The sequence below is a fragment of the Sardina pilchardus genome, chromosome 19 (assembly GCF_963854185.1).
Source record: "Sardina pilchardus chromosome 19, fSarPil1.1, whole genome shotgun sequence".
In the NCBI taxonomy this organism is placed as follows: domain Eukaryota; kingdom Metazoa; phylum Chordata; class Actinopteri; order Clupeiformes; family Clupeidae; genus Sardina; species Sardina pilchardus.
In genome coordinates this window covers 8,634,476-8,659,475 of record NC_085012.1, presented here as the reverse complement: position 1 = coordinate 8,659,475, position 25,000 = coordinate 8,634,476, and the positions used below count along the sequence as shown (strand labels likewise).

General features: G+C 46.8%; 2 protein-coding genes across 3 annotated transcripts in view; both read left to right on the top strand.

The window, feature by feature from the left end:
• The window catches only part of ncapg2 (non-SMC condensin II complex, subunit G2), a 22,622-nt gene extending 15,553 nt beyond the window's left edge, over positions 1 to 7,069 (top strand). Inside the window, exons 21-27 of the mRNA XM_062521608.1 lie at positions 644 to 743; positions 1,804 to 1,994; positions 2,682 to 2,825; positions 3,569 to 3,675; positions 4,522 to 4,622; positions 5,091 to 5,193; positions 6,764 to 7,069. Of these exons, the coding sequence (XP_062377592.1) occupies positions 644 to 743; positions 1,804 to 1,994; positions 2,682 to 2,825; positions 3,569 to 3,675; positions 4,522 to 4,622; positions 5,091 to 5,193; positions 6,764 to 6,815 (798 nt within the window). The 3' untranslated portion in view covers positions 6,816 to 7,069. The remainder of the gene's footprint in view (positions 1 to 643; positions 744 to 1,803; positions 1,995 to 2,681; positions 2,826 to 3,568; positions 3,676 to 4,521; positions 4,623 to 5,090; positions 5,194 to 6,763) is intronic.
• Positions 7,070 to 9,379: 2,310 nt separating this feature from the next.
• The window catches only part of ptprn2 (protein tyrosine phosphatase receptor type N2), a 198,235-nt gene continuing 182,614 nt past the window's right edge, over positions 9,380 to 25,000 (top strand). For both annotated transcript variants that reach the window (XM_062521704.1, XM_062521703.1), the window contains exon 1: positions 9,380 to 9,684. In XM_062521704.1, coding sequence (XP_062377688.1) covers positions 9,606 to 9,684 — 79 coding nt within the window. In that variant the 5' untranslated portion in view covers positions 9,380 to 9,605. The remainder of the gene's footprint in view (positions 9,685 to 25,000) is intronic.

Genomic DNA, 25,000 nt, shown 5'->3' with positions numbered 1-25,000 from the left:
CCCCCCCCCTCATGGGCGTGGGAATGACATTCATTTGTACAAATGAGCTTGCTTACCTTTGGACGCTGCGGCGGGCGGCGGCTCCTGATGCCCGTGCCTGCCGGTGGTGGGAGAGCGTACCGGGTGTTGAGATCCGAGCTGCCATTCATCTCCCTGCCAGGCGCCGTGCCCTCGCCGCCGTGGGGGGGTGAGGGGGGGGCGAGGGGGGGCAGACGTGAGTCTTGCACACAGCACCGTGCTGCACCGCTGACAAATCACCCTCGCTCTGCCAGCGCTGAGCTCCAAGCTCAATTATACAACAAAATGCTGCATGATATATTATTTTGTTTGGGCTCTTTCTTTCTTTCTTTCTTTTTTTCTCTCTCTCCCTCCCCTCCCCTCTCCTTCTCTCTAAACTCGTCAGTACATCATCCCGCTGTTTATTCCTTTCTTGCATCCATTTTTATTTCTTTTCTCCCTGAACTGATCATTTCAGGCTTTTTAAAAAAAATATATACACTGCAGCCACACAAAAATAGTTTTTGGTAGGCAGTGAATACAAAATAGCTGGGTTGCTGTGTCCTTGTGCTTGAGTCCCATCAAATCAGAAGCCTAGCATGATCTGGGAATGTGAATGAATCCTCCTGTTTTGTTTTCTGGACAGAGCTGCCTAATCATGTCGAGGGACATCGTTATCGTTGGAGTAGGGGACATGGAGTTCAGTGGTCAAGTCTTGGACCTGCTTTCCGTCGTTCTGTTATCAGGTAATCACACACACACACACACACACACAAACACACACACACATATTCATAAAGCCAGCCGTATTCATCTCTGTTTATATCTGATATACACGTGTCTGTTGTGTACACTACAGTATGGGCTACTATTGGCCAAACAGAAAAGAGTATTTCATGTGTCCAAGGGATAAGGCCACATTTTGTTTCCTACCAGCCCATTCAAAGATTGGATTTTTGTAAAGTGTTGCACTCATTCTAGGGGAGAGAAACGCTGACATTAGTGGTGACATTTGGAAGAGTGACTAATTTCACTGAGTCCCTAGATCACGTGTGTGTGCCGTTACACGCTCAGTCTCCGGTTGGCACAGCGGGGGCTATGTGTGTGTGTGAACTGGCCTGAGTTCATGGCGCAGAAATCTAATGTTGAGTCATCCACTCTGATTGCCATTTTCACACCATCTGATGAAGCGTGTCTGAGCATTTTAGTTTTGACTTCTCCTGCCTTTTCTGTGTCAGGGTAGTGTGATGGTTATTATTTTTATAGACCAATTCCACGGAGACAGTAGTTTTTGTCGTTTTTTTGTTGTTGTGTTTTGCTTTTCGCAAGTAGCAACAAACAAGTTGTAGGTGGTTTGTTTGTTCGTGTGAATGTCTTTGTATCTTCCGCTTGTTTCCTGTTTATATGCTCTGCACAAGTAAACAAGATAATTATTGAAATGAATCACCTTTCCAACAAGAAAGGTAGTGTGTGGGATGCATTGAATTGAATTGTTTTATCCGAATTGTTGTTTGTAGTAGAGGGGTTTTGAGAAAACCTTTTGAAATTCAGTAATTGCACTGCCTTTTGTCTGAAATCCCAGACACAGGCTTAATTGATGTTTCAGCATAACTGTGAAATTGAGTTTTCATTATGGGCTTGAGTGATGGAGTACATTTAAAATGTACTGTAGGAGTGAGTGATCCACATTGGGTGGGTGTTTGCAATGCGTCAGTGTGAGTGGCTTTAAAAGCTAGTTTTGTTTACTGCTTGGGGTTCTGACAGTTTAGCTAAAGGTGTCCTACTTGTCCTATTTTCTGTTTGCAGAGAGAGGCTACCTGTGCATCCCCGTTATTCTGTCGGTGCTGTCCAGCTTGGGTAAGGACTGCATGTCCCAGGGTGCACCGGGGCAGGAGCAGCAGATGCCTGTTCTCATTGGTGTGCTGACCAACATCTTCCATAAGATCCTAGAGGTGATCGCTCTGAAGCTGCGGAAAGACCAGGAGGAGGGAGCGCAGGTGAGATACGTCACCATGGAAACGCACTCACCATCTGTAATTCTACACCCGTGGAAATTCCTAAAGGAAAATGTCCATGATTCAGCTCTGAATACACACTGCCAAACAAACGGATCATAGCTGTACTATGCCACAGATGACATGCTTTCTCTAGTGACAAATAATTAGGCATATAACCAGCTGACTAATGCTGGCACATTTACAGAGCACTGAGTAACGTGTAAGATGAAATCCCTGTGTGCTGGCTGTTTGTGGATCCCAGGTGCTGTTGATTCACAGGAATATCAGACTTTAAAAAATAGGCGCAATCACTGCACACTGGTCCAGTATTTGGAGTTGTCAATTAGGAGCTGATGAACAATTCCAAATATTGGACCAGTGTGTGTGGGGTTGATTCATGTGTGTTGTCCTTATAGATAAATACATAAATTGATTAATTAAAGTCAATGGCAAATACACAAAGACTATTCAGACCAACCCCAATGCCAGGTATTTTGTTAAGACCATCCAGGTATGCCGCTCACAAACTAGTCATCTGCATATACTGTAGCTTTCTCAGGGAGCATGTTTTGTTCCAGTATCATCCTGGTGAGATCCAGGTCTCACTCTGTTCAAGTCATTAAAAAAAAAAAATACGTTTTCCAAGTCTGTGAGGTAAAGTGCTGTGTGCGTGTCTGCACTGCGCAGGTGTGCCTCTCCTCCAGGACCGCGCTAATGGACTTCCTGAGCGTGGCACAGGAGCTGGCAGCAGTGCGCCCCGAGGGGCACGACGGCGTCTTCTCCTCACTCTTCGCCGCCGTCATCGTGGAGATCAGCCATGCCCTGCAAAAGGTGCCCATCACACACACACACACACACACACACACACACACACACACGCACGCACATGCACAGCTACAGTTTCACTTTGCACGAACAGAAACAACTTGGAGAGCTAAGTTCCTTTGATCAATACTCGTGATTCCCACTCAAACATGCCCTAGTGTGTTATTTTGATCTCTTGCCACCTGCAGTATTTTGCGCTCTCTCTCTCTCCGTCTCTGTCTCTCTCTCTCTCTCTCTCTCTCTCTCTGTCTCTCTCGCTCTCTCTCTCGCTCTCTCTCTCTCCTCTCTCTCGTGTCTGTCAGTTAAGAATATTTTACTTTGTTGTTTGTGCTCAGAGCACCACAGAAGCAACAATTTTATTCTCAAAGTGCTTTGGAAAAGGTTTTTCATGTGCCTCCACAAAAAGTTCTGGATTTTTTTTTATTTTTTTTTTTTAAATCAAATGCAGATTGAAAGAATCATATTTAAATTTAAATTTGTAATGACTACTACCACCTTCTCTTTCCATCTTTCTCTCTCTCTCTCTCTCTCCCTCTCCCTCCATATCCTCCCAAGTGTACTTCATTTATTTAGTCTGGTTAATCCGCAACACCCTGCCATTTAATCACAGGCTAAGCTGTTTATTGGGCGTTAAACCCTTGTAAATGCCATCTGCTGCCACATCCAGCTGTTGAGTGTTGTTGGCTGTGTGAGTTCACCTGTCATCTGTCTCCCCCCCCCCCCCCCCCCCCCCCCCATCCCGTCCCTAGGTGTCCCACCCAGAACAGCTGACCACTCCGGAGACCACCGAGGATCTGCCCCCTCTGTCCAGCCACATCCTGGGGATCCTCCTTAAAGGCCCGCCAGCTGTGACTCGGTAGAGATCTCCTTCTCTTCTATCTCCACACCTGTGCACTCTCTCTCTCTCTCTCTCTCTCTCTCTCTCTCTCTTTCTTTCTTTCTTTCTTTCTTTCTTTCTCTCTCTCTCTCCTTTCCTTTCTGTTTTTACTCCTTCCTCCTTCCTCCTCCATTGGCCTTTTTCCACCAACAGAGAACCGGCTCTGTTCCCGTTCGCAAACCAACATTTGAACCGTTCGGAGCATTTTGACCAAACAAAATCTGGTTCGGAACGTGGCACCTTGGTTCGGAAGTTGAACTAGAAAATAATTTTAAAAAAATAATACATTTCTCCTGTGAACCGGAGTGGGCGTGTCATTCTGCCATTCAGAGGGGAGAAGGCTAAAAGCATGAGTTTTCCGTCCATATCAACTTTTGCCATGAGTACACAAAGCTAGTCAACAAGATTTACACGGCAGACGTTGACTAGCATTTTCTGACTAGCTAGTTTCTGACGTTTCTATGGGACAGCTGTCATTCTCTCGTTTATGCATCTCATTACCTTTTAGAGAGATAACACCGAGGTTCAAAGAATTCCGAACGGCGCCGTTCAAGAACGGGTTCGCTGTTGGTGGAAAACCGCCTCATCTCCTCTCATTCTCTCCTGACAGTGACTTGTCCTCCCTCTCTTCTCCTTTGTTTTCTTCTCCTCTTTTTTTCCTCGTCTTTTATTGTCCCTCCCTCCATTCCTTCTCTGCCGTCTCTGTCCGTCTTCCTCCTTCTTTTCATGCTTGTTCTTTATTCCCGTCACTGTTTGGTTCCCAGTCCTCATTAGCAGCTGACCACCTCTTCCTCTCTTAACTCTGAACGCCTCACCCTGCCTCAGGTCACTCTTCGCCATGACTCAGCAGTCTCTGGACGCGGACGAGATCGACAGCCTGGCGGGACTGGCGGCCGTCACAAACCTCCTCGCTGTTGTCAAACAAAGTGAGTGTTCCTCTGGCTATTTGGTTAGAAACGGATAAATGAACAGATTAAATACTGAACCAAACCTCCTTATTTGACCTGACTTAAGCTCACCAGACCAGTTTGAGGCTGGTGTAAAGTGAGATTTCTCTTATTCTCTCTCTCTCAAATTCAAATTCAAATTCAAATGAGCTTTATTGGCATGACTTACAGTAGAAGAGTAGTGTTGCCAAAGCCATCATACAGTGCAAACAGATGCAATATCTGATTTGAAGGTAACACACAAGCATCAAAAACAAAATGGAATACATTTATAATAATTCAGAATATATGGTCTTAAATTCAAATATCTACTCAGAAATAAGTTAAACATATGTATGTCTAGATTATCTTTGGTTAAAAAAGGAAACTTATAGCTTTCAGCTTTAAAGTATTCTCTCTCTCTCTCTCTCTCTCTCTCTCTCTCTCTCTCTCTGTGCCCCTCCGCAGCCGGTCAGTTTAGGTCAGAGCTGAAGAGCATTGCCGTGTCGGTCCAGAGGCAAATGGAGAGGCACTGTGCAGGAATTGGTGAAAGCGAAGAGGAAATCCCAAAGTAAGAAAGCACACGCGCACACACACACACACACACACACACACACACACACACACACACACACACACACATAAACACACTCTCCCACACACATAAAGCAGAAGCACAAAACTCATTTTGTGAAAGTGCAATATTGTGTATCTGTTATATTTTGAAATGTCCATACTTTTTGAGAGTTTGTTTATATTCCAGAGTAGCAATATTATTCATGAGGTGTGCAGAGCAGTGGGAGTGTTTTTTTTTTTCTTTCTTTCTGTATATGTTTTTCTTTACATGTAAATATTTTTACGAGAACCTTCCATCTCACACCGCCTTACACGTTAAATGTATTACCATGCGAGCATGGAGACTTATAACAGCAGTGTGTTAATGTAACAGCATCTTATAAAATATCCTTTTAAGTATATATATATTTTTTTTTTTGGGGGGGGGGGGGGGGGGGCTTTTATGCCTTTAATGATAGGATAGTGAAGAGAGACAGGAAGTGAATGGGAGAGAGCGTTGGGGTGGGATCCGGAAAGGGGCGGGAATCGAACCCGGTGCGGTGCAGGTGCCCCAGCCAGTCGCGCCACTGCTGGGGCCTTAAAATATCCTTTTGAAGTGTGGAGGGAGTAACTTTTGAAGAGGTGCCTTAGCCCAATTGACCCTTCCAGAGCCACGCCCTAAAACCGCCACAGGCCAATCGTGGCTTAGCAACCCGTAACTAGGCAAGCAAGGCCTGGCAAGCTTTCGAGTTTTTGCCATGTTAACCTATGGAGACTGCATAGCCTATGGGCCATTAAGGGCATTTATTTGGATGTGTGGTGCCCCCAAACACGTAAAATCATGGTGAAATAACATGTTGAACTATATTGACATGATATAATTTGAAACAAGTGTTTTTCTAACTTTAAAAATTCGCATTTTGCGTGATATTTCCATAACCGCGAGATACGTTTCACGATGGCGGCAAACAGCTCTTAACAGACATTCAACGAGACGTATGTATAGCCCGTCAGCAATTCTGTCTAAAATAATACCCATTTGAAGTACCAATCATGTTATGTTGTCAAATATTGACGTTATGGGAAGTACGAAGCTTAAACATTATGCTAGTTTTGCCCCCCGTCTGTTTCATTCGTACTAGCCAGGAGGAACCATTGAAAACAACACGTACCTTCGACTTTTGCTTAAATAACTCATGAACGGTTTTGTTCAGAGCTGAAAATGCAACTGTATTTGACAGAGGACAGATGTAGGTCGCTAGTGACAAAATATGAGCTTTCAGTGTGGTACGATGTCTTTGTAAATTACATTTGTTTAAAAAATCCCGTTTCTCCTCCATTGTAATAGACGTGCAGGGTGCGAAAGCTTGACAGGCGTAGCAACAGTAACTATGGAGGGCGTGACTTCTGGAAGGGTCAATTAGGTGTGACTGGCAAATCATATCTCAGTGTCCTCCAGTCAATGCTACATTAACAAGGATGGGCAGGATTAGGCAGGAGTACTTAATATGAAGCTACTCTGTTCATTTTGTTCTAACATGATGACCCTCCCCCCTTCCCCCCCACATGTCTTGGCTCTCTTGCAGAATGTTATACGGCTCGTCAATCAAAACAGTGAATGATATTCTAATGCCTTGAGGGAAAGGCGGCTACCAGGATGCTTTAATTTTCTTCTTCTTCTTGTATGTTGTATGAATTAACCTATTTATGCTGTCCTTCTTTGCTGTCATACATGCTTGTGTTAAAATGATCCCTTCATGTAAAAGCTGTGTTTAAAAAAGAAAAACGTAAAAGAATCATAAATGTTTACTTTTAACAACTGGTTTCTTACATTTGTCTTTGCCAAACATTTTTGTCTGGTATTTTTTTGTCATTAAAAGAAAACAATTTTATTGAGAAATTGTGCGCTCTTTCCTTTTTATCCTTAAACTTCCTAAAGGCACAAAACCAATGATGACATTCACATGTAAGAGTAATCCGGAGCACCAGAGTACATTGTTGGTTGAGGACAATGCATTGTTTGTTTGTTTTTTTAAAGTCATTTTTCTTTTGTTTCAAATTCAAGTTGGTTTGAAGGCAAAGATCAAATACACCGGTGTGGCAGGACTGTGCTTGGTGTTTTTAAGGTAGTGTGTTTTCGACTGGATAGTGGATGGGTCATCTCCCCTGCAATCTGGTCACTGACTCCACACACAGGAAATGTCTCCGTCATTGTATTATACACTGTTACAGTAGGTACACGTCAGTACCTCCCTTAGCAACTGAATGTGAGAAAATGGAGTGAGTTGACGTAGCTCCTCATCCTTGACGTCAGTAGCCTGCCTATTTAATATATTGAGAGGTTTTTATTGGTATGTCAAGCACTGTCTATGCATCATAAGATTAAAAAAAAAAGACTTTGCTCTGTGGCTGGCACATTTGACGGTGGCACAAAGTAAAGTTTCTGTGCGTGCGTCATGCTTTTTGCACAAGGCCGCCGAAGCTAGTGAAGAAGGTGACCTTGATCTTGATTTTTTTTTTCCACCGCACCCAAGTCCTTTGGCCTCAGTTTAACCAGGTCATTACATTTCTAGCTCATTCTGTGAGAACTCATGGCGGTGTGCCTGCAAAAAAAATACCTTGAAAGAAATTCCAGCCTGGTGCCTGTGCTTATGATGCTTCTGCACCGGCCTGTGTGCTGATGAGGGGAGGGGGGGGGGTGTGGCACTGGCATCAGGCGCGCTGTGAATGCGCTCGTTTAGCTGGCCTTGTCTCGGCCCACACAGCTGGGGAGTAGGGTGCTCCGCTGCTACGCCAGTGGCAGCCCAGGAATATAAATGCCAGTGTTTTCTGCTAGCGAGCCCAACGAGGCTCGCCGTGGCACAGGTGCTGAATGCACAATGTGTCATGGTCTGCTGGTAGCGTGTGTGTGAGTGTGTGTGTGTGAGTGAGAGAGTATGGAGTGGGCTGCCTGGTTTATGTGTGATACAGTAAGCTTCCTCTGTTAAAGCTGATGTGAAAGGGCTACTGTATCTGTTTAGTGTGTGAATTTGTAAGCCAGCTTCTGTTGTTCGCCCATTTACTGTACAGTACTGTACAGTGGCACTCATGGGAAAGACCAACACCATTCTCATACCTCCTGAAACCACTGCAAAGTCTTTTCCCACGGCTATTGATTCACACATTGTTTAATCATTCCTTAATTTAATAATGATACATTGAATGCAATGATGAAAACCAAAGTCAAGTGTAGGGCTGTGGATTAGTGTTTAAATGTCAAGGGGGGACAAATAGGTGTTAATCTGTTTCTGAAAGTCTTCTATGGATACCCATCCCAAAAGCTTAGTAACACTGAGGAAGGCTGGGTGGCTAGGCTAAGTAAAGCCATGCCAGCACACTCAGCGTACCTGATCATGGGAGAGACCAGGGAGGTCACTCGCTAGGAGAGACTGATGGGATTGCCAAACATCTGGATGACCAGCACAGTGAGTAATGATTGATAATAGTTTGACCACGCTCCTATTCGATTAACACATTGAAAGACACGGTCAGAACATTGCACTACCATTAAAAAGTGCTTTGGATACGTCTTGGTTGTTTCTATTACCCTCTTGCTATCTGTAGCAGTTGCAAATGCACAAACGCGGTGGGGAAAATTGAAGTCCCTCGACCTCATCAAAAGGACCCAACTGCGATGAAGGTTGAAATGGCCGGTGGCCATCTTTTTACGTGAGTTCAAACCCAAAGTCTATTCCGTGCGACTGCTGTGGCGGATTTTAAATGGGGTTTGTATGGTAATGTTGGCTGTTAAAATCAAATCTGCCCTGCAGTCATCATAATGCACCTCCAATGTTCTGGAGCGCAGAAAGGGAGGCACCGAGGAGGTTCAAATGAGGACACTCAAATCACAAATTCTCACAAAAAACAAACAAACAAAAAAAAAAAATATATAAAGCCTATTTGCAAATTCTTGCAGCAGAATCTGCGTGAAGTAAAACAACAACAAAAATATGATTTAATTGTAATTGTTTATTCGGTTTAATACGTATGCCTCTCTGAAGGAATACTCTTGCAGTTAATTACAATTCGAATGCATTGATATGCTTGACCGTTTATGGCACTGTTGTCATTTGTTGATCTCCAGCACAGGTAACAGCGTGGCCTTGTGAATTTGTTTCTGCGTGTGCGAGTGTGTACGTGTGACGTCAGCCGCCAAGGAGGGGCAGTGCCTGAAGGTTGCTGTTCTCGGTGCTGAAGCCTCCCGCGGATGCGAGTTGTGTTGAGATAACAGCATCCCTCTCCTCAGCCATCGCGACCACTCTGGCTTTTCCCATAAGTTCCGTGCTCTCCCGGAACCTTTTTTTGATTAGGCTACATGTCCAATTAATGTATAAACCCTTGAGTTAGCATGCCGTGTTAGGGAAGGCGTGTCACGGATCAATAAGCAGAATGGATTCGCGGTGTTTCATCCTTGCTGTTCTCCTAGCTTTCCACGCGTTTGCTGCCATCGCTGCGGATAGGAAATTCGGTAAGTTCAGTGATTTTAAGTGACAATATAGCCTACAATTAACGTACATTATGACATTTTCGATGATTAGCAAAGCAAGACTACATGCTGTGAAAGGTTACAATGTCTACATATTCTGTAGAGTTTGTTGGTGAGTAAAAGTACACTTCGTGTGCGTCTCAGTTAGCTTACCGTTTAACTGAAATTGTGTGACAACACGTGATGTTACTCACTTCGAAACATGGAATGGGTCTTTTCCCACGTGTGGGAAATAACCAATTTAAGGGACGCCTATGGTAGGCTACCCAATACTGGACCTGTCTTCACTGGATGAAAAGTGGTTAGCTTACTTGTTTTCAACAAGACATGTCCTCTTGCGCACCACACTGTTTTTATCTGAAGCGTCCAGAGAGCGAAATAAACGTGATATAGGTGTGCTCTGCCAGTTTACAATGGAAGGCGATTACATAATCGCGTTACAGATTGTTAAACTGTCTTGGCAGGCTTCTTCTTCTGAACGGCGGGGAGCAAACAGCCCGTGAACATCCCTGTATCTCCTATCTGGAAACAGTCAGGGAGCCTTTCTTATCGCCCCGCTCAACCAGGACACAATCCAGTGTATTATCTGACGCTGTATCTTTAAACCGTTATTCTTTAAAAGTCGTCTTTGCATTGAGTCACAACAGCCTGACAGCTACTAGGGCCTAGAGGTGTGTGTGTGTTTGTGTGTGTGTGTGTGTGTGTGTGTGTGTGTGTGTGTGTGTGTGTTTCTATTGGGCAAGGCCAGCTTTTTGTCGTGCCCTAGAACATTGCTCTAAATGATCCGTACACATAACCTAATTGCACCTAAAGCACAGGACATTTAATTACACATAATTACGCCATTTTGAAATTACTTGCACTTGATAAATGAATTAAGCAATCTAGTAATAGCTGTCTATTGGAATGTGAAATATCTTAGGTGACTGAGCAGCTAAGCAGAGATCAATGGACGTTCATTAAGACACTTTTGGTGAACACATCATATGATACCTTACCCACAGGCAGGTTGTGTTGATGTTGCACACCTGCAGTTCACAGAATGTTATGTTATGTAGACTGTGTGTGGATGTCAGATGAGCAGCCCTGGTATTTTCCACACTGGGGCTGAGCACACTGCACACTATTATGGTATGGCGTATGGCCTACTCTACTGTCAGGATGAAAGGAGGAGGAGTCAGGATGAAACACGTGTGTGTCCCTGTGGAGATGTACAGTATGGCTTCCTTCTCATGTGATGTGCTAGAACAGATTGAAAGCAAAGGAGTGAGAGGAGGGATGGATGGATGGATGGATGGAGGGACAAGAGAAGTGTGACTGCACCAGTCACTCGGGTGGGTGGTGCATCCAGGAGGGTCCATCTGTTTGTTGTCGTCCAGCATGTCAGTGTGCTTGTTTTTGTTTTCTTTTCTTTCCTTTCTTTTCTCTCTCCACCCTCCTCTCGGTGTTGTTTACATTCTCAGGTTACCTCTGTTGCTCCACATCTGTCAGCCATCTGCACCCCGCCTTCCTTGAACGCAGCAAACGCTCGCTTTACTCTTGACAGTCTCTCCTTTTATCTAGCTATCCACAGTGTCTGTCTTGTGTGCAGTCCACTTAAGTCCTTAATGAAATGCCAGGCATATACTGTACACGTTTAGACAGATAGAGTAGACAGTGAGTCACAGTCAGACATTCATGTCCACAGAGAGCTTATCAGTGAATCGTTTATTTCCATTAATAAACTCCTTCTGTTGCCACTTCCTCTCTGCTCTCTCTTCCATCCCCTGTGCTCTTTCTAGGAGTTTAGGCTCGCCCTGTGTGTGTGTGTGTGTGTGTGTGTGTGTTTGTGTGTGTTTGTGTGTGTGTGTGTGTGTGTGTGTGTGTGTGTGTGTGTGTGTGTGTGTGTGTGTGTGTGTGTGTGTGTGTGTGTGTGTGTGTGTGTGTGTGTGTGTGTGTGTGTGTGTGTGTGTGTGTGTGTTTGTGTGTGTGTGTGTGTGTGTTTGTGTTTTGTGTTTGTGTGTGTGCCAGTGCGAGGGAGAGCTTTTGTGTTTAATTAGTCCCCGTGTGCATTGCGTCATTATGAAACCCGGGCCGACTGGAGAAGATGCTGAATGTGAGGTGTTCCCAGATGCGACTGCAAGGATTCCTGTGTGTGTGTGTGTGTGTGTGTTTGTTTGTGTGTGTCAGTATGTGTATTAATGGCAGTGTGTTTGTTTAGCCTTGCCAGTTGCATTTTCTGTTGGGACTGCAGCAGATGCTGATGCTGAATACGAGGAAAAGATACTTGACATGCGCGAGCTATAAATATCAAGCGGAGAGAAAGGAGAAAGTGTAACTAAAATGAAGAGGCCCTGTCTCGCCATTTCTTTTTCTCTCCCTCTTTCTCTCTCTCTCTCTCTCTCTCTCTCTCTCTCTCTCTCTCTCTCTCTCTCTCTCTCTCTCTCTCTCTCTCTCTCTCTCCCTCTCTCTGTGTATATTCCTGCATTTGTTTGATCTCATTAAACACATCAGACGTGGCATATTAGATTTACGGATGGCCGGACGGATCAATGCAAGGTGGCACATAGATGATCAAATTGATTGATGGGGAGATGGTGCATGGCGTGATCGGTAGAAGTAATAGATGGCCCCATAGCCGGTCCGCTGGACTGTGGCGCAGATGGGCCGCCGCCTCCATGAATATTGCAGCGGACCATTTCAATGAGTTGATGAATGGTACAGTGACATCCCTTTGGGCTAAAGTCGTCTTCTCGTTCGCCTGCTTCTCGTTTCGTTCGCCCGCCCGTCCGCTCGGCCATTGTTGCAGTGGCCGCCCCGGTGGGACGAGACAAAGGGCGGAAGAAAATGGCTTCTGCCACGTCGCCGAGGTCCGTCTTCGTCTTTGTCGCCTTTCTTTCCCATCCCTCCCCGCCGCACCCCTCACCTCATCCCTCCATCATCCTTCCTCCCTCTCTTTCTCCATACCTCTTCATTCTGTCATTCTGCCTCTGTCCATCCACTGCTCACATCTCTCCCCCTTTCTTTCCAACTTTCTTTCTTTCTTTCTTTCATTCCATCTGGCTGCTCCCCTCTCATTCCCTCCTCTCTCTCTCTCTCTCTCTCTATCTCCACACACACACTCCCTCCTCTCTCTCTCTCTGTCTCTCTCACACACACACTCCCTCCTCTCTCTCTCTCTCTCTCTCTCTCTCTCTCTCTCTCTCTCACACACACTCCCTCCTCTCTCTCTCTCTGTCCCTCCTCTCTCTCTCTCCTGCCCTCTCTCTCTCTCTCTCACACACACACTCCCTCCTCTCTCTCTCTCTCTCTCTCTCTCTCTCTCTCTCTCTCTCCCGCTCTCTGTCTCCAGCTCTCTCTCTCCCCTCTCTCTCTGTTTAATGGACTTGCGTATCAGACAGAGGGTAATGCATCCAGACAGGTCTGATCTGATTTAGCGCTGGCGGCCTGTCTCCACACACACCAGCCGTGGGCCGTGGGCCGTGGCCGAGGCCTCGTTCTGCTGCTCGGGGGGTGCCTCGCTGCAAACAGGATGGTACGGTAACGTGAGAGAGATCAGAGAGAGAGAGTGTGTGCGAATCATATCGCCGGAGGAGGAAGAGACGCCGAGAGCGCCGCTGACTGTCAGGATGTGTCGCGGCGGCGACAGAGGTGGCGAGTGGGAAGTTGTCAGAAAGAGCCATTTTTGGCTGCTTTTAGATGTGGTTCTCATATGCTCACAGAAAGTGGATCACAGGCACTCTTACCTGTAGACACAGGGCCACCAAGACTATGAATCATCCCCTAAAAAGAAAATGCCATCTTGGCCTAAATGCTAGTAATCATTTAGATAAGCAGGAAGAGCCCTTTCCCCTTCCGTAGCATATTCTCCTACACTCTGCTGTTGTATCCGTCTGTTTCAATGCTTTTTTTCGTCTTTGACATTTCATCTTTCACGCCTTCAGCTTTTGCCTTATCCACATGCTTATCTTGAGGTGTCCTTGGTTTAACTGTAAATGATAATATGACCTTATTCCAGAACAAAATGCCAGGGATTTTCTTTGAGTATTCTCAGACTATTTTAAAAATTCAATGCGAGACTGTTCTCTTCAACTACGTGTGTAGAATAAGTTTTCAGAAGTTACAGTGAAAGTTTTCTTTTAAAATATATTCATCACAGCCAATGAAAACTAAATATTTTGTCCTGCTTTTTGAACAGACATGAAGTATCCTACAAAAAAGAGAAGCATTCTGTTGTTTTTTTGTTGTTTTTTTATGCCGGTTGCATAATTCCTTCTGTATCCCAGCCGAACAGTCATGCATGAAGGGAGTTTGGCTTTGTGAAAGTTGTCACCTGGCATCCATCTGTTCTCGCTGTAGACACCTCTGTGGATCACAACTGTGCTACATCTCTGCTTGTGAGCTCGTTGGCTCAGACACACAGGAGCATCAGCTCGCTATCTTAACAAACACTTTGGCTTCTAGAATATTCAGTCTTGGCATCTGCGTTGTATCTCTGTCCCAACAGCCCTGGCTGTGTGTGGCTGTGTGTCTGTGAGCGCCTCTCTCGTCTAGTCGGAGCTAGAAGCCTCAGTTGTCAGGGCGGGCCCTGGTCTCTACGGACTAATATAAAGAGCGATTGGCCTTGCTCTCGTTATTCCCCACAGAAAGCAGAGACAGAGCAGAGAGATGAACATGGCATACAGTATGGCTCGGAGAAATGATGCCACTGTCATGAAGAAACCGACCCAGGACTGGGCACTCCTGTCAGATCCCTCTGTGCAGTAGATGGTCTACATTTCTGACCTGATATGATGGCCCACCATTACCAAAGTTCACCCAGTTTCACAAGCAGTAGAGACCACTAACTAGCCTATAGCTAATAGGCTTATGATGTAGATAGGAGTCACTTGACAACAAAGTGCCTCCCTTTGATGTGAACCTTCTATTCAGAGGAAAATAGTTCTTTTTTACATCTTAAAAGAGACTATGGTTGGCATTAGCACAAATTCTGTTAACCACAGTGGTTTTATGTGAGGATATTTCATAATTTGAGCAGGCTCGTTTTCATATGTTCATATTGTGGGCAGCTGTGAAGTTCAATATCTCTTGGCGTCGATCCAACAAGCCATTCTAATTCCTTGTGTGCGCATCTGCTCTTAGCTGCAATGAAAGCCCATCGATTCCCATTAACTAGAATCATATTAATGAACCTGAGCCACATGTACGCTGACCTCATGGAAACACAGCCGCAAAGATCATCATTTTTCACCCCTTGGCCACCCCCACCCCTCCATGCGCACACACACGCACACACACACAGACACACACTCACTCACTCATATGCACAGTTCACACACACACACACACACACACACACACAGACTCACTCACTCATATGCACAGTCCACACACAGACACTCAGACACACCCAGGCACACACAACCTGACATGTCACCTTTTCGGCCGCTTTCAGACAAATGTCCCTTGTCATATTGCGTAAGTCATATTAATTGCAGTGCCGTCGTTGCTCTGACAGATTTATGTGAGCCTGGTGGTGTTGCTGTTTCCTCATATCAACTCCGAGTCATAAAGGGAGTAGGAGACTCTGTGTGTGTGTGTGTGCGTGCGTGCGTGCGTGTGTGTGTGTGCGCGTGCGTGCATGTATGTGTTTGTGTGTGTGTGTGTGTGTGTGTGTGTGTGTGTGTGTGTGTGTGTGACCAGGCCCTCTGAGTAGGCTGCCCTCTGCGTTGGGGTGATGTAGGTTTATTGGCTGGGAGGCGTGAGGAGAGCAGAGGCCTTGCTTTGGTGGCTGAGTGTGCTGATATTACACCACATTGGCCTGCAGCTCAGGGTCTCTGCAAGCGCTCAGATAACTCGGAGAAAGAAGAACATTATGTAGTGTGTGTGTGTGTGTGTGTGTGTGTGTGTGTGTGTGTGTGTGTGTGTGTGTGTGTCTGAGGGAGAGCGATAGAGGGGAGATAAATGAGTTCATAAACACAGTTCATCCATCAGTTGGTCGCCCTCTGTGTGTAGCTTTTCTGCACGTTTGCATATATGCCTGAATCGTATACGGATTCATATATTGTACTGTTTGCATTGCTTTGCAAGCATTGTGTAGTCCATTGTATAGCTATTCATACTGTATGTGAATAGTGTGGATGTGGTGCGTGTGTGCGTGTGTGTGTGTGTTTGTTGGAGGGTGTGTCTGAGTATTTGTGTGTGTCTGAGTCTGTGTGTATGTGTGTCTAAGTCTGTTTGTGTTTGTGTGTGTGTGTGTGTGTGTGTGTGTGTGTGTGTGTGTGTGTGTGTGTGTGTCTGTGTCTGTGTAGTTGCCAGCGTGGCATTGACGTCTCTCTGTCCTGTAGCCAGCGCGGGCACAAGCTGCCTGCTGTGAGCGTCCAAACGCTCCTTCAGTTCACCGCTGGGCTTTGGCAACACGTCACGAGCAGGTGAAGCCGCCGCCACTCACAAAGCCTCCCCAGCACTGCCAGAGCAGATGTGTGTGTGTGTGTGTGTGTGTGTGTGTGTGTGTGTGTGTGTGTGTGTGTGTGTGTGTGTGTGTGTGTGTGTGTGTGTGTGTGTGTGTGTGCACGCTTTGTTGGCAAGCAACGCTGGCACAAACTTCCAGAACACTGTGTAACGACACGCTGCAGCCTGTGCCAAGAGGTGTGTGTGTGTGTGTGTGTGTGTGTGTGTGTGTGTGTGTGTGTGTGTGTGTGTGTGTGTGTGTGTGTGTGTGTGTGTCTGTGTCTGTGTGTGTGTGTGTGTTTGTTTGTGTGTGTGTGTGTGTGTGCGTGCGTGTGTCTGTGCTTCAAATTTCACTCAAAATCACGTTTTGTCAGTTTTCTGAGTTTAGAGTTGGGACCTGCGGCCTGCCTGCCTGTCTCGTGGGGCTGTTCTATACGGCTTCATTGGGGCGGTGCCCAGAGAGATGAGCGATGGGTGGAGAAATGTCAACCCTGTGGGCACAGGCTTGTTCCTGAGCACAGTGTGTATTAATTAGATCGCTAATGGCTAACAGGTATGCAGCTGTCCTATCTTTGCCTAATGGCACGGGAGTGGGAAAAAAAAGTCCTCTCTAAAAATTCATCTCTACATCCTAAGCCGCTGATTAAACTCAATAGCGAATGTACCACTGATTGATTTCATTTTCACTCTGCCTGGTCTATTCTCTTTCGCTCTCAAGCCTCTCTCTCCAACAGATCTCTCTATTTTTCATTTCATGCTAATCATTTTCCCCTGCAGAGCAGAATTCTATAAGCGAAATCGTATCACGGACAAAACCGACCCCCTCCCCTTTAGCTGGGAGATAAATCGCTGTTCTACATTCTGATTTCCACCTACATGAAAACACTGCTCGGTTTCTTCTATTATCGGTCTCCTTCCTCAGAGGTATCCCTTGTTATCTTAATTAGCAGTCTTGGTACGGAAGCTTTCTTGTTATTTGTAAACATCTCCCTTTATCGTGTTGCTTTTCTGTTGTGTTTTTATTTTTCCTTCTCTCTTTCCTTCCTCATATCATTCTCTGCATTGTTTGTCTGAAAATCGAGCTCACCTTTGTGGTGCTATGTGAAATAAGGGCAAGATCAAATGCCTGAATCATTCAGAAGGTCAGCTGAAGGTCACTGCTTTATTCCCAGCCCCCGCCAGTGTACAGCTGTGCTTACATCTTTAATTCATGCCGATTGGTCGAAAGACTAGCTGACAGCCAATGAAAAGCCTTTCTTCCACTAAAGTGACCTTGTCTGGCCAGAGCTATAGGGCCAGTCTGAGTGAGGAGTTGTAAAAGTTTGTGTGTGTTATTAAAAATTCAGTGTCTGTGTCCTCTGGCTGGTGGAGTTCCAAAAGCTTGGAGTGGAGTGTGTAGAACATGAGTGGAAATGACTGAGTTGTGAAAGAGGACAGATTGAATTAGACTGAATGAAAGTCATTGTTCTCCACAGTGATTTGATTCCAGAGCCATAGCCAGAAGTTGAGCTCACAACAAAATGCAAGAGTGAACCAATTAGAAGGCGATGCACCACATTCCACCACCTTACACTCAAAAGGCAAGAAATCGAATGTGCCTCCCTCCTTTTACACAGAATGGGGCACAACTTGGCTATTGCCACGAACAGACTTTGAGATTTAATTGCCTTGTCACATCAAGGTCATGATGCTCAGTCTTGATAATGAAGTAGCTGGCGTACTGTACAGCGTGCTCAATAAACAGTAGTGTATCTTGAACACACCATTGAACCGATATCGGCATCGAGCTGGATGTCAGAATTTGCGTTCAGGATATGGCCTTATTGGGGCAGGAGGGCTGGCAAATAGAGTGCTGTGCCATTACAAGGATCCCCTACAGCCTCACTTGTGGAGATGGATCGATGGCGCTATCGACAGAACAATGTACCGGACACCTAGTCTGTGGTTAGAGATCTGTGGTCGCAGGGGTTTGTGGTGAGGTACCTGTGGTGCAGGGAACAGCTCCCGATGCACCTTATGAGCAATATTTTCTACTTTACAAGGACTTTAAATAGTTTTAGTACTTTTTTAGTATTTTCAGGGCAAAAATTCAGGTGAATAGTACTAGTCTTGAAGTTGACTCTCAGTCAAGTGAAGTATGGGCTTCTATGGAAGCCGTTTTCATGCATAAAAGATGATGCTGCCGCTGATAGAAATCTTTGCTGAAGGCATTCAGGGGAGGTGGGTCTGCTTTCCCCTACCTCTGCCATTCCAGACGAGATGTTGGGTGTTGCCCTCTTTAGAGATTGCATCCTAATTAAAATTTTAAATGCGCCTCAGAAGATTACATTGTGTGTGTGTTCTGCAGAAAAATCACTCCACGCATTATGTGCATCCTAAAGAGAACAGGCAATATGTTGCGGGTGAGCGGTTTGGTAGTTATCTAGACGTTTCCTCATCTCGAGATTTCCCTTCATTTAGCATCCGATTTAGTGGGCCGATAGTCTTTTGGAGCCGTAATTAAATCTACCTAGACCTCCATAGCCTGTGACTTTGGAGGTGGGTCCTCAATCTAATCTTGGCAAGACAGCCTAAAAAAAAAAAGTCAAACACTCAACTCCCATGTGGTGGTTTGGATACACGAGCTTCCTTTAATTGGCTGGAGGGGGGAAACAAACACACACTCTCTCACACACACACACACACAAGCTGGGCCTTCACAGTCAGATGTAAGCTAATTACACATCAGGTTGATTACAGCAGAGGGCATCCACTCTCTCTCCCAGCCAAGGCCAGACAGGCTTGCTGGTGCTTATTTAAGAGGGTGTTTGTTTTGGCTCTCCTGTGTCCTCCTGTTCGCCGTGTGAAGCCACATCGTGTGCAGAACGGGCCATTTATTATTGAATGGCGAAGACTCAGACGGTAGCGAAGAAGAAGCTCCAAATCGCTGGCTTTTTTTTTTTTTCCTTCAGTTGTGCAGCTAGGCACGCAGATCTCGGGAGCGGAGGAGTTTTGCGAATGTGACATAAACTTTTTAAACAAGCTTGTTCTCTCTTTTTGTGTGTCCTTGCCCTTGCCGCCTGTCTGTGGAAGAAAGGGAGAGAGAGAGAGAGAGAGAGAGAGAGAGAGAGAGAGGGAAAAAAACAACAAAAAAAACTTTTCTCGATTTGACTCGTTTGTTCCCGTTTGACCCGATGCTAGGTGTCGTCTTTAATGAGCGCCGAAGCCCAAAGTTGCGGATGCGCCAGCGCGTGGCTCTTGGGCTGAGCTCAATTAGTCTCAGGTGGAGGCGGCCGCGGCTGCCGCTGCTGCTGTTGCTGCTGACGCCAGTTCCCATCCTTTCACAATGTCATGTTCCCTTTTTCTTTTTCTCTTTCTTTTTCCTTTTCTCTTTCTCCGTCTCGCTTTTCCTTCCTTCGCCTCTCGTTACCGCGTCTAGAACCTTTCTCCTCCATTCTCTGTGTATCGTACGCTGCACGCTTCCTCTATCTCCACCTCTCTCTGTATCTCTCTCTCTCTCTCTCTCTCTCTCTCTCTCTCTCTCTCTCTCTCTCTCTCTCTCTATCTATCTCTCCTCAGACAGCCTTTCATCCTGTGCCCGTGCTTGATGGCCCGAGTCTCTCTGGCAAATGGCCTGTTGGCCGTGCTCCATGGCAGAGCTGCTTAAGAGTGTCCTTGTTAAACAACAGTAATGATTTTTTTTTTTAACAAAGACTTCACGGACGGAGCACCCAGGCACAGGCCGTGAGAGTGGACACAGGGGACAGAGAGGACAGTGTTCTAAGAGCAGAGAGGACAGTGTTCTAAGAGCAGAGAGGACAGTGTTCTAAGAGCAGAGAGGACAGTGTTCTAAGAGCAGAGAGGACAGTGTTCTAAGAGCAGAGAGGACAGTGTTCTAAGAGCAGAGAGGACAGTGTTCTAAGAGCAGAGTGCCATAACACCCCCTGGATTGGCCATAGCACCCCCGTAGCACCCCCAAGAAAATAATGGTTTATATTATCTAATTTAAAAATATGTAAGCGCACCAAGACACGTGTCATTTTCTGTGAAGACAGACGCATGAATACGCTGGACATGCAACTGTGTTCTCTTCCCAAAGCTTCTCTGATGTTCTGCAGCATAGGGCCTCCTTGACGAGGAGATCGCTCACAATTGAATGGTATGGAACCGCGTGTCAATTCATAGCACCCTCGGTGAAAAGCCAAACTCCCGCATTATAGCACCAGCAGAAACTAATCTCCAGCGCCACCACTGTGCTGTGGCCCGTTTTTAAGAGAGCTTTGAGACAAGCGTAGGCATTGGCATGCAACACACACACACACACACACACACACACCTACCTGCAGTGCTCAGGATGGGAGGGGACAGAGAGGTACAAGGTACACAGGTAAAGTGTCCCAAACACTCAGAGCCCTGTTCTGTTGTGCAAGATAGCCAGTTAGCCAAGATAGCCAGTTAGCCAAGATAGCCGGTTGATAGCCCTTTATTCCCCCTCCTGGACACATGGCAGTTGTCCTCAACTGACCCAATCCCTGACTTGCATCCGCGTGTAACGTTTTATAGACGTTATTCATTTTCTTTGTGATTTAGTGGGGTCCTTACCTTCTCCCTGTTGTTCTCTCTATCCTCCACTAGGGGTTGCACCCTTTCACCCTTACTCTGCAGAATGATCCATAGATTACAGTAACGACTGGTCAACTAGTCGAAAGCCCTATCCTCCACATCCCGCTCTCCTTCTCTCCTTCCTTCTCTTCTTGATCCCCTCTTTCTCTCCTCGCTCATCCCTTCATCCCCCCTGTCCTGGTGGGCTCTGTGGAGAGCTGGCCTGGTCCTGTTTGCCTCCTGATCCCCCGCCTGCTGCCTGTCTGAAGGTGACTGGGCCTGGGACCGTCCCCTCGGCCAGACCGGCTGGAGGCGGCAGGTGGCTGAGGGGCAGAGGCGGGCGGGCCGGGGGGCCTCTCTGTGTGTGTGTGTGTGTGTGTGTGTGTGTGGGTATGTGTGTGTGAGTATCTATCCATGACGTGTGTGAGTGTGCGTGTGTGAGTATGTGTGTGTGAGTATTTATGCATGACGTGTGTGAGTCTGTGTGTGTGAGTGTGCGTGTGCATAAGTATGTACTGTAAGCATGACTGTTTGTGTTTACCCTGTGTGTGTGTGCGTGTGTGTGTGTGTGTGTGTGTTTGTGTGTGTGTGTGTGTGTGTGTGTGTGTGTGTGTGTGTATGCTTATGTGTGTGTGTGTGTGTGTGTTTGTGCATGAGTGTGTTTGCCTGTGTGTGTGTGTAGGCCAGGCCAGGCCTGGTCAGGCTCCTCTGCCAGACAGCAGCTGTAATCGCAGCACTGAGGGCAGAAGCAGCGTGTATCTAGGACAGCGTGAGCAGGCACCCCTACCACAGAGACACCAGGGTGGGGGGGGGGTGGAGGGGGGTGGAGGGGGTGGAGGGAGATGGAGGGAGATGGAGGGGGGTGGAGGGAGATGGAGGGGGGTGGAGGGGGGTGGAATTTGATTTACAAACCTCCCCGTACCTGCTGTGGGAACATGCCAGACTGTTTGAACCACAGCGAACTGTGTACTGTACACCTGCCTCAGAGGCTGAGTGAGATTGTTTATATGGTACATGTCCTTCTGCACCAGAACGTACTGTACATGAACCACAGTGCTGAACAAGAGATGATGTCATTGACTCATACACCCCCTTGTTTAGTAAGAGTGTATACCTGCCACAGAGGCCGAGTGAGATTTTGTAGTTTGTGTGGTACGGTACATGTCCTTCTGCACCAGAACGTACTGTATTAAATAAACCACAGTGCTGAACAAGAGATGATGTCATTGTCCCACTGACTCATGCTCATACAGCCCCCTTTGTTTGGTAAGAGTGCTTTTGCACAGTTAAAAAGTGACTTAAGCACAGATGACATTCGGTTTGATTACAGTAAGATCTCTGCACACTGCACTCTGCACACTGTCCCAGCCTGAAGCCCTGCTGGTTGGCCGTGTATCTGCACTGGTGGTCTCACATGATGAGAAGCTTGAATTCCCTGACAGTGGGGATTCTCATAGGCTATGTTAGCGCGCTCGTAGTGGGGATTCTCATAGGCTATATTAGCGCACTCATAGTGGGGATTCTCATAGGCTACATTAGCGTGCTCGTAGTGGGGATTCTCATAGACTATTTTAGCGCTCTCATCGTGGGGATTCTCATAGACTATTTTCGCGCTCTCATCGTGGGGATTCTCATAGACTATTTTAGCACTCTTGTCGTGGGAATTCTCATAGACTATTTTAGCGCTCTTGTCGTGGGAATTCTCATATTAGCGTGTGCAGAAGACAAACCCCCTCCAGGCTTATGTAAGTCACTCCCCGTCTATATATAGAATCCGCCTCGCCCACTGTCTCTGTTTGAATCTCGCACAGATTTAGATTAAAAATGCAGCGCTATACCTCACACCCCCTCAGCACCCTCCCTCCCACCCCCCGCTCTACGCTCTGTCCTGTTATTTTATGAGCTTTTCCTTTCTCATAATTTAGCGGCGTGCCGTTGGAGACGAACACTGAATCAAGCTGTAGACGCCGGAGCGAAAAGCCAGCGCGGGTTTCTCATGCCAGCGCTACGTCCTATCGATGGCTTTTCCTTCTGCTCAAATTAGCCAGATAATCCGATTCTGTTTTTGTTTGTATTTCAAGTGCATCCTCTCTCCACTCGACCTTAGCTCGGAGGGGTCAGCCAGTCAGATTCGGGTCGCTTCGCTGTGGCTATTTTTAACCTGAGGGCGCCACTGATAGACCTCACCTGAGTTCCAGCCCCAATTTGAGGTGAATTAACATTGCGCAGGACAAGGATACATTACAGTCCAGACAGACCAATTGCCCCGACAGAGTTTTATTGGTCATTGGGTGGAAGTGAAAGTCCTTTGATTACATCCCGGGCCAGCGCTGGAAAATAGGCCTGGGTACAGCGTGGGTCCACTGGGCACAGGGGGCCCGCTCTCGCCGAGCACGAAGCACTGCGACTGCCAATCAGCCAGCGCGTGTGTGTAGTGGACCCGCATCGATCGTGCTGGGAAATGAACAGGACGGGGTGCAGCGTGTGTGTGTGTGTGTGTGTGTGTGTGTGTGTGTGTGTGTGTGTGAGGGTGGGGGGGGGGGGGGGGGGGTAGGGTCCAGAGGGGGAGCGAATCGTGACGCGCTCGGAATGCTGACACATTTCGCTTAATGAAGAATCAAACCGTGCCGACTCCCCCATGTCCCAGCCCCTGCCGCGGAGTCTTCGGTGCCACACGCAATAAATATACTGTAAGTGCGGCCATTACCAGAGGGGGTGTACCGGTCTGCCTCCAGAGGAGTAAACAAGGTGGTGTGTGTGTGTGTGTGTGTGTGTGTTGGGGGGGGGGTGATGGTTGAAACCAGGGGTCTCACTCTCACTAGGCAACACTCAGCACTTGGCAAGCACATCCTGTTCTCATTAAGATGGCTGCCTGACAGAGAGAGCTCTGAGCTCATTAGAAGAGATGCGTTCGGAAGCTATGCCCCCCTCCCCCCGGCACACACACACACACACACACACACATTTCTTTTTCCAGAGCTTTGTGCACTAACGCAAAGAGACTTTAAGCAGTGGTTAACGGTGGGAGACAGAGAGAGAGAGAAAGAGAGATAGAGAGAGAGTAATCCTCGCGGAGATAGTAGAGTAATCAGTCAACGTGTGGCTCACACTCCGTGCCTTTCACCTCCTCTTTCACTGCGGTGGTATCGCAGGTGGGGCAGATATCTGCTGTGTCGCGAGGCATGTCTATCTGGGGCTGGCGAGAGTCCATACACACACACACACGCACACACACAAAGTGAAACGTATGAGCGCGTGACCGTGACGCTGATATTTAATTAAGATATGGCCAGGCGCTTTCGGTGTCCCAGGCGCTTCCTCAACACGTCCCAACTAAGATGAACACCCCTCAGGTGATAACAAAACAACCCCCCTACACACACACACACACACACACACACACACACACACACACACTCACACACACTCCCGCTAACTCCACAACCCCTTCACCGATTACGCCTTAATTAAACATTCGGTTTTTTAATCAGCTTGGAGAAACAAAAAAAAAAAAAAGGAAAAAAAAAACGTATATAGAAGTTGGTGGGAAAGATTCCGAATAATTTTGTTCGCTGTCTGGAGGAGGGCCAGGGCACCTCTCCTCTAAAGTCTCCTTGTTTATTTATTTATTTATCTATTTATCTATCTATTTATTTATTCTCGTCGGAGCGAGCGGCTTGATTGCGAAGTGCGGCTAATTAATATGGCCGACTGGCCGGCGAGCTCTCAGACTGAGGGTAATGAATGGCGCAGCTGTGGCTGATTAGACGGCAGGGCCGAGTGGAGGCTTTGGGGGGACTGGCCAGCGAAGCGAGGGAGGAAAGCGGGATGAAGGAGAGAGAGAGAGAGAGAGAGAGAGAGAGAGAGAGAGAAAGGGTGGTGTGCAGGGGTCAGGGAGGGCAAGAGAGATGGAGAAGTGGGAGAAGGGGGCTTGAGAGATTTTGGCACGGCTCCGTTTCAGAGGCTATATACGCTTCATCAAGAGGTCTCACTTGTTAGGGGATGTTGGACCCGTTAAGAGGAAAGTTGCACTCAGATAAGATGTTAGAGCTGTCTTTCACCTGTTCTCATTATTTCATCTCTCCGTCTCTCTCTCTCTCTCTCTCTCTCTCTCTCTCTCTCTCCTCTATATTGTCTGAACTGCACGGTTGCCCTTTGATCTCTTTAACTGGCGTTTCTAGAGGCTCTTAGTGGAGAGCGGAGGGATGAAAAGGGATGTGTGTCATTAATGGGGACTGGGGATTAGATCTAGTTATGCTCTTTATTCGTCTCGCAGAGACTTACACTG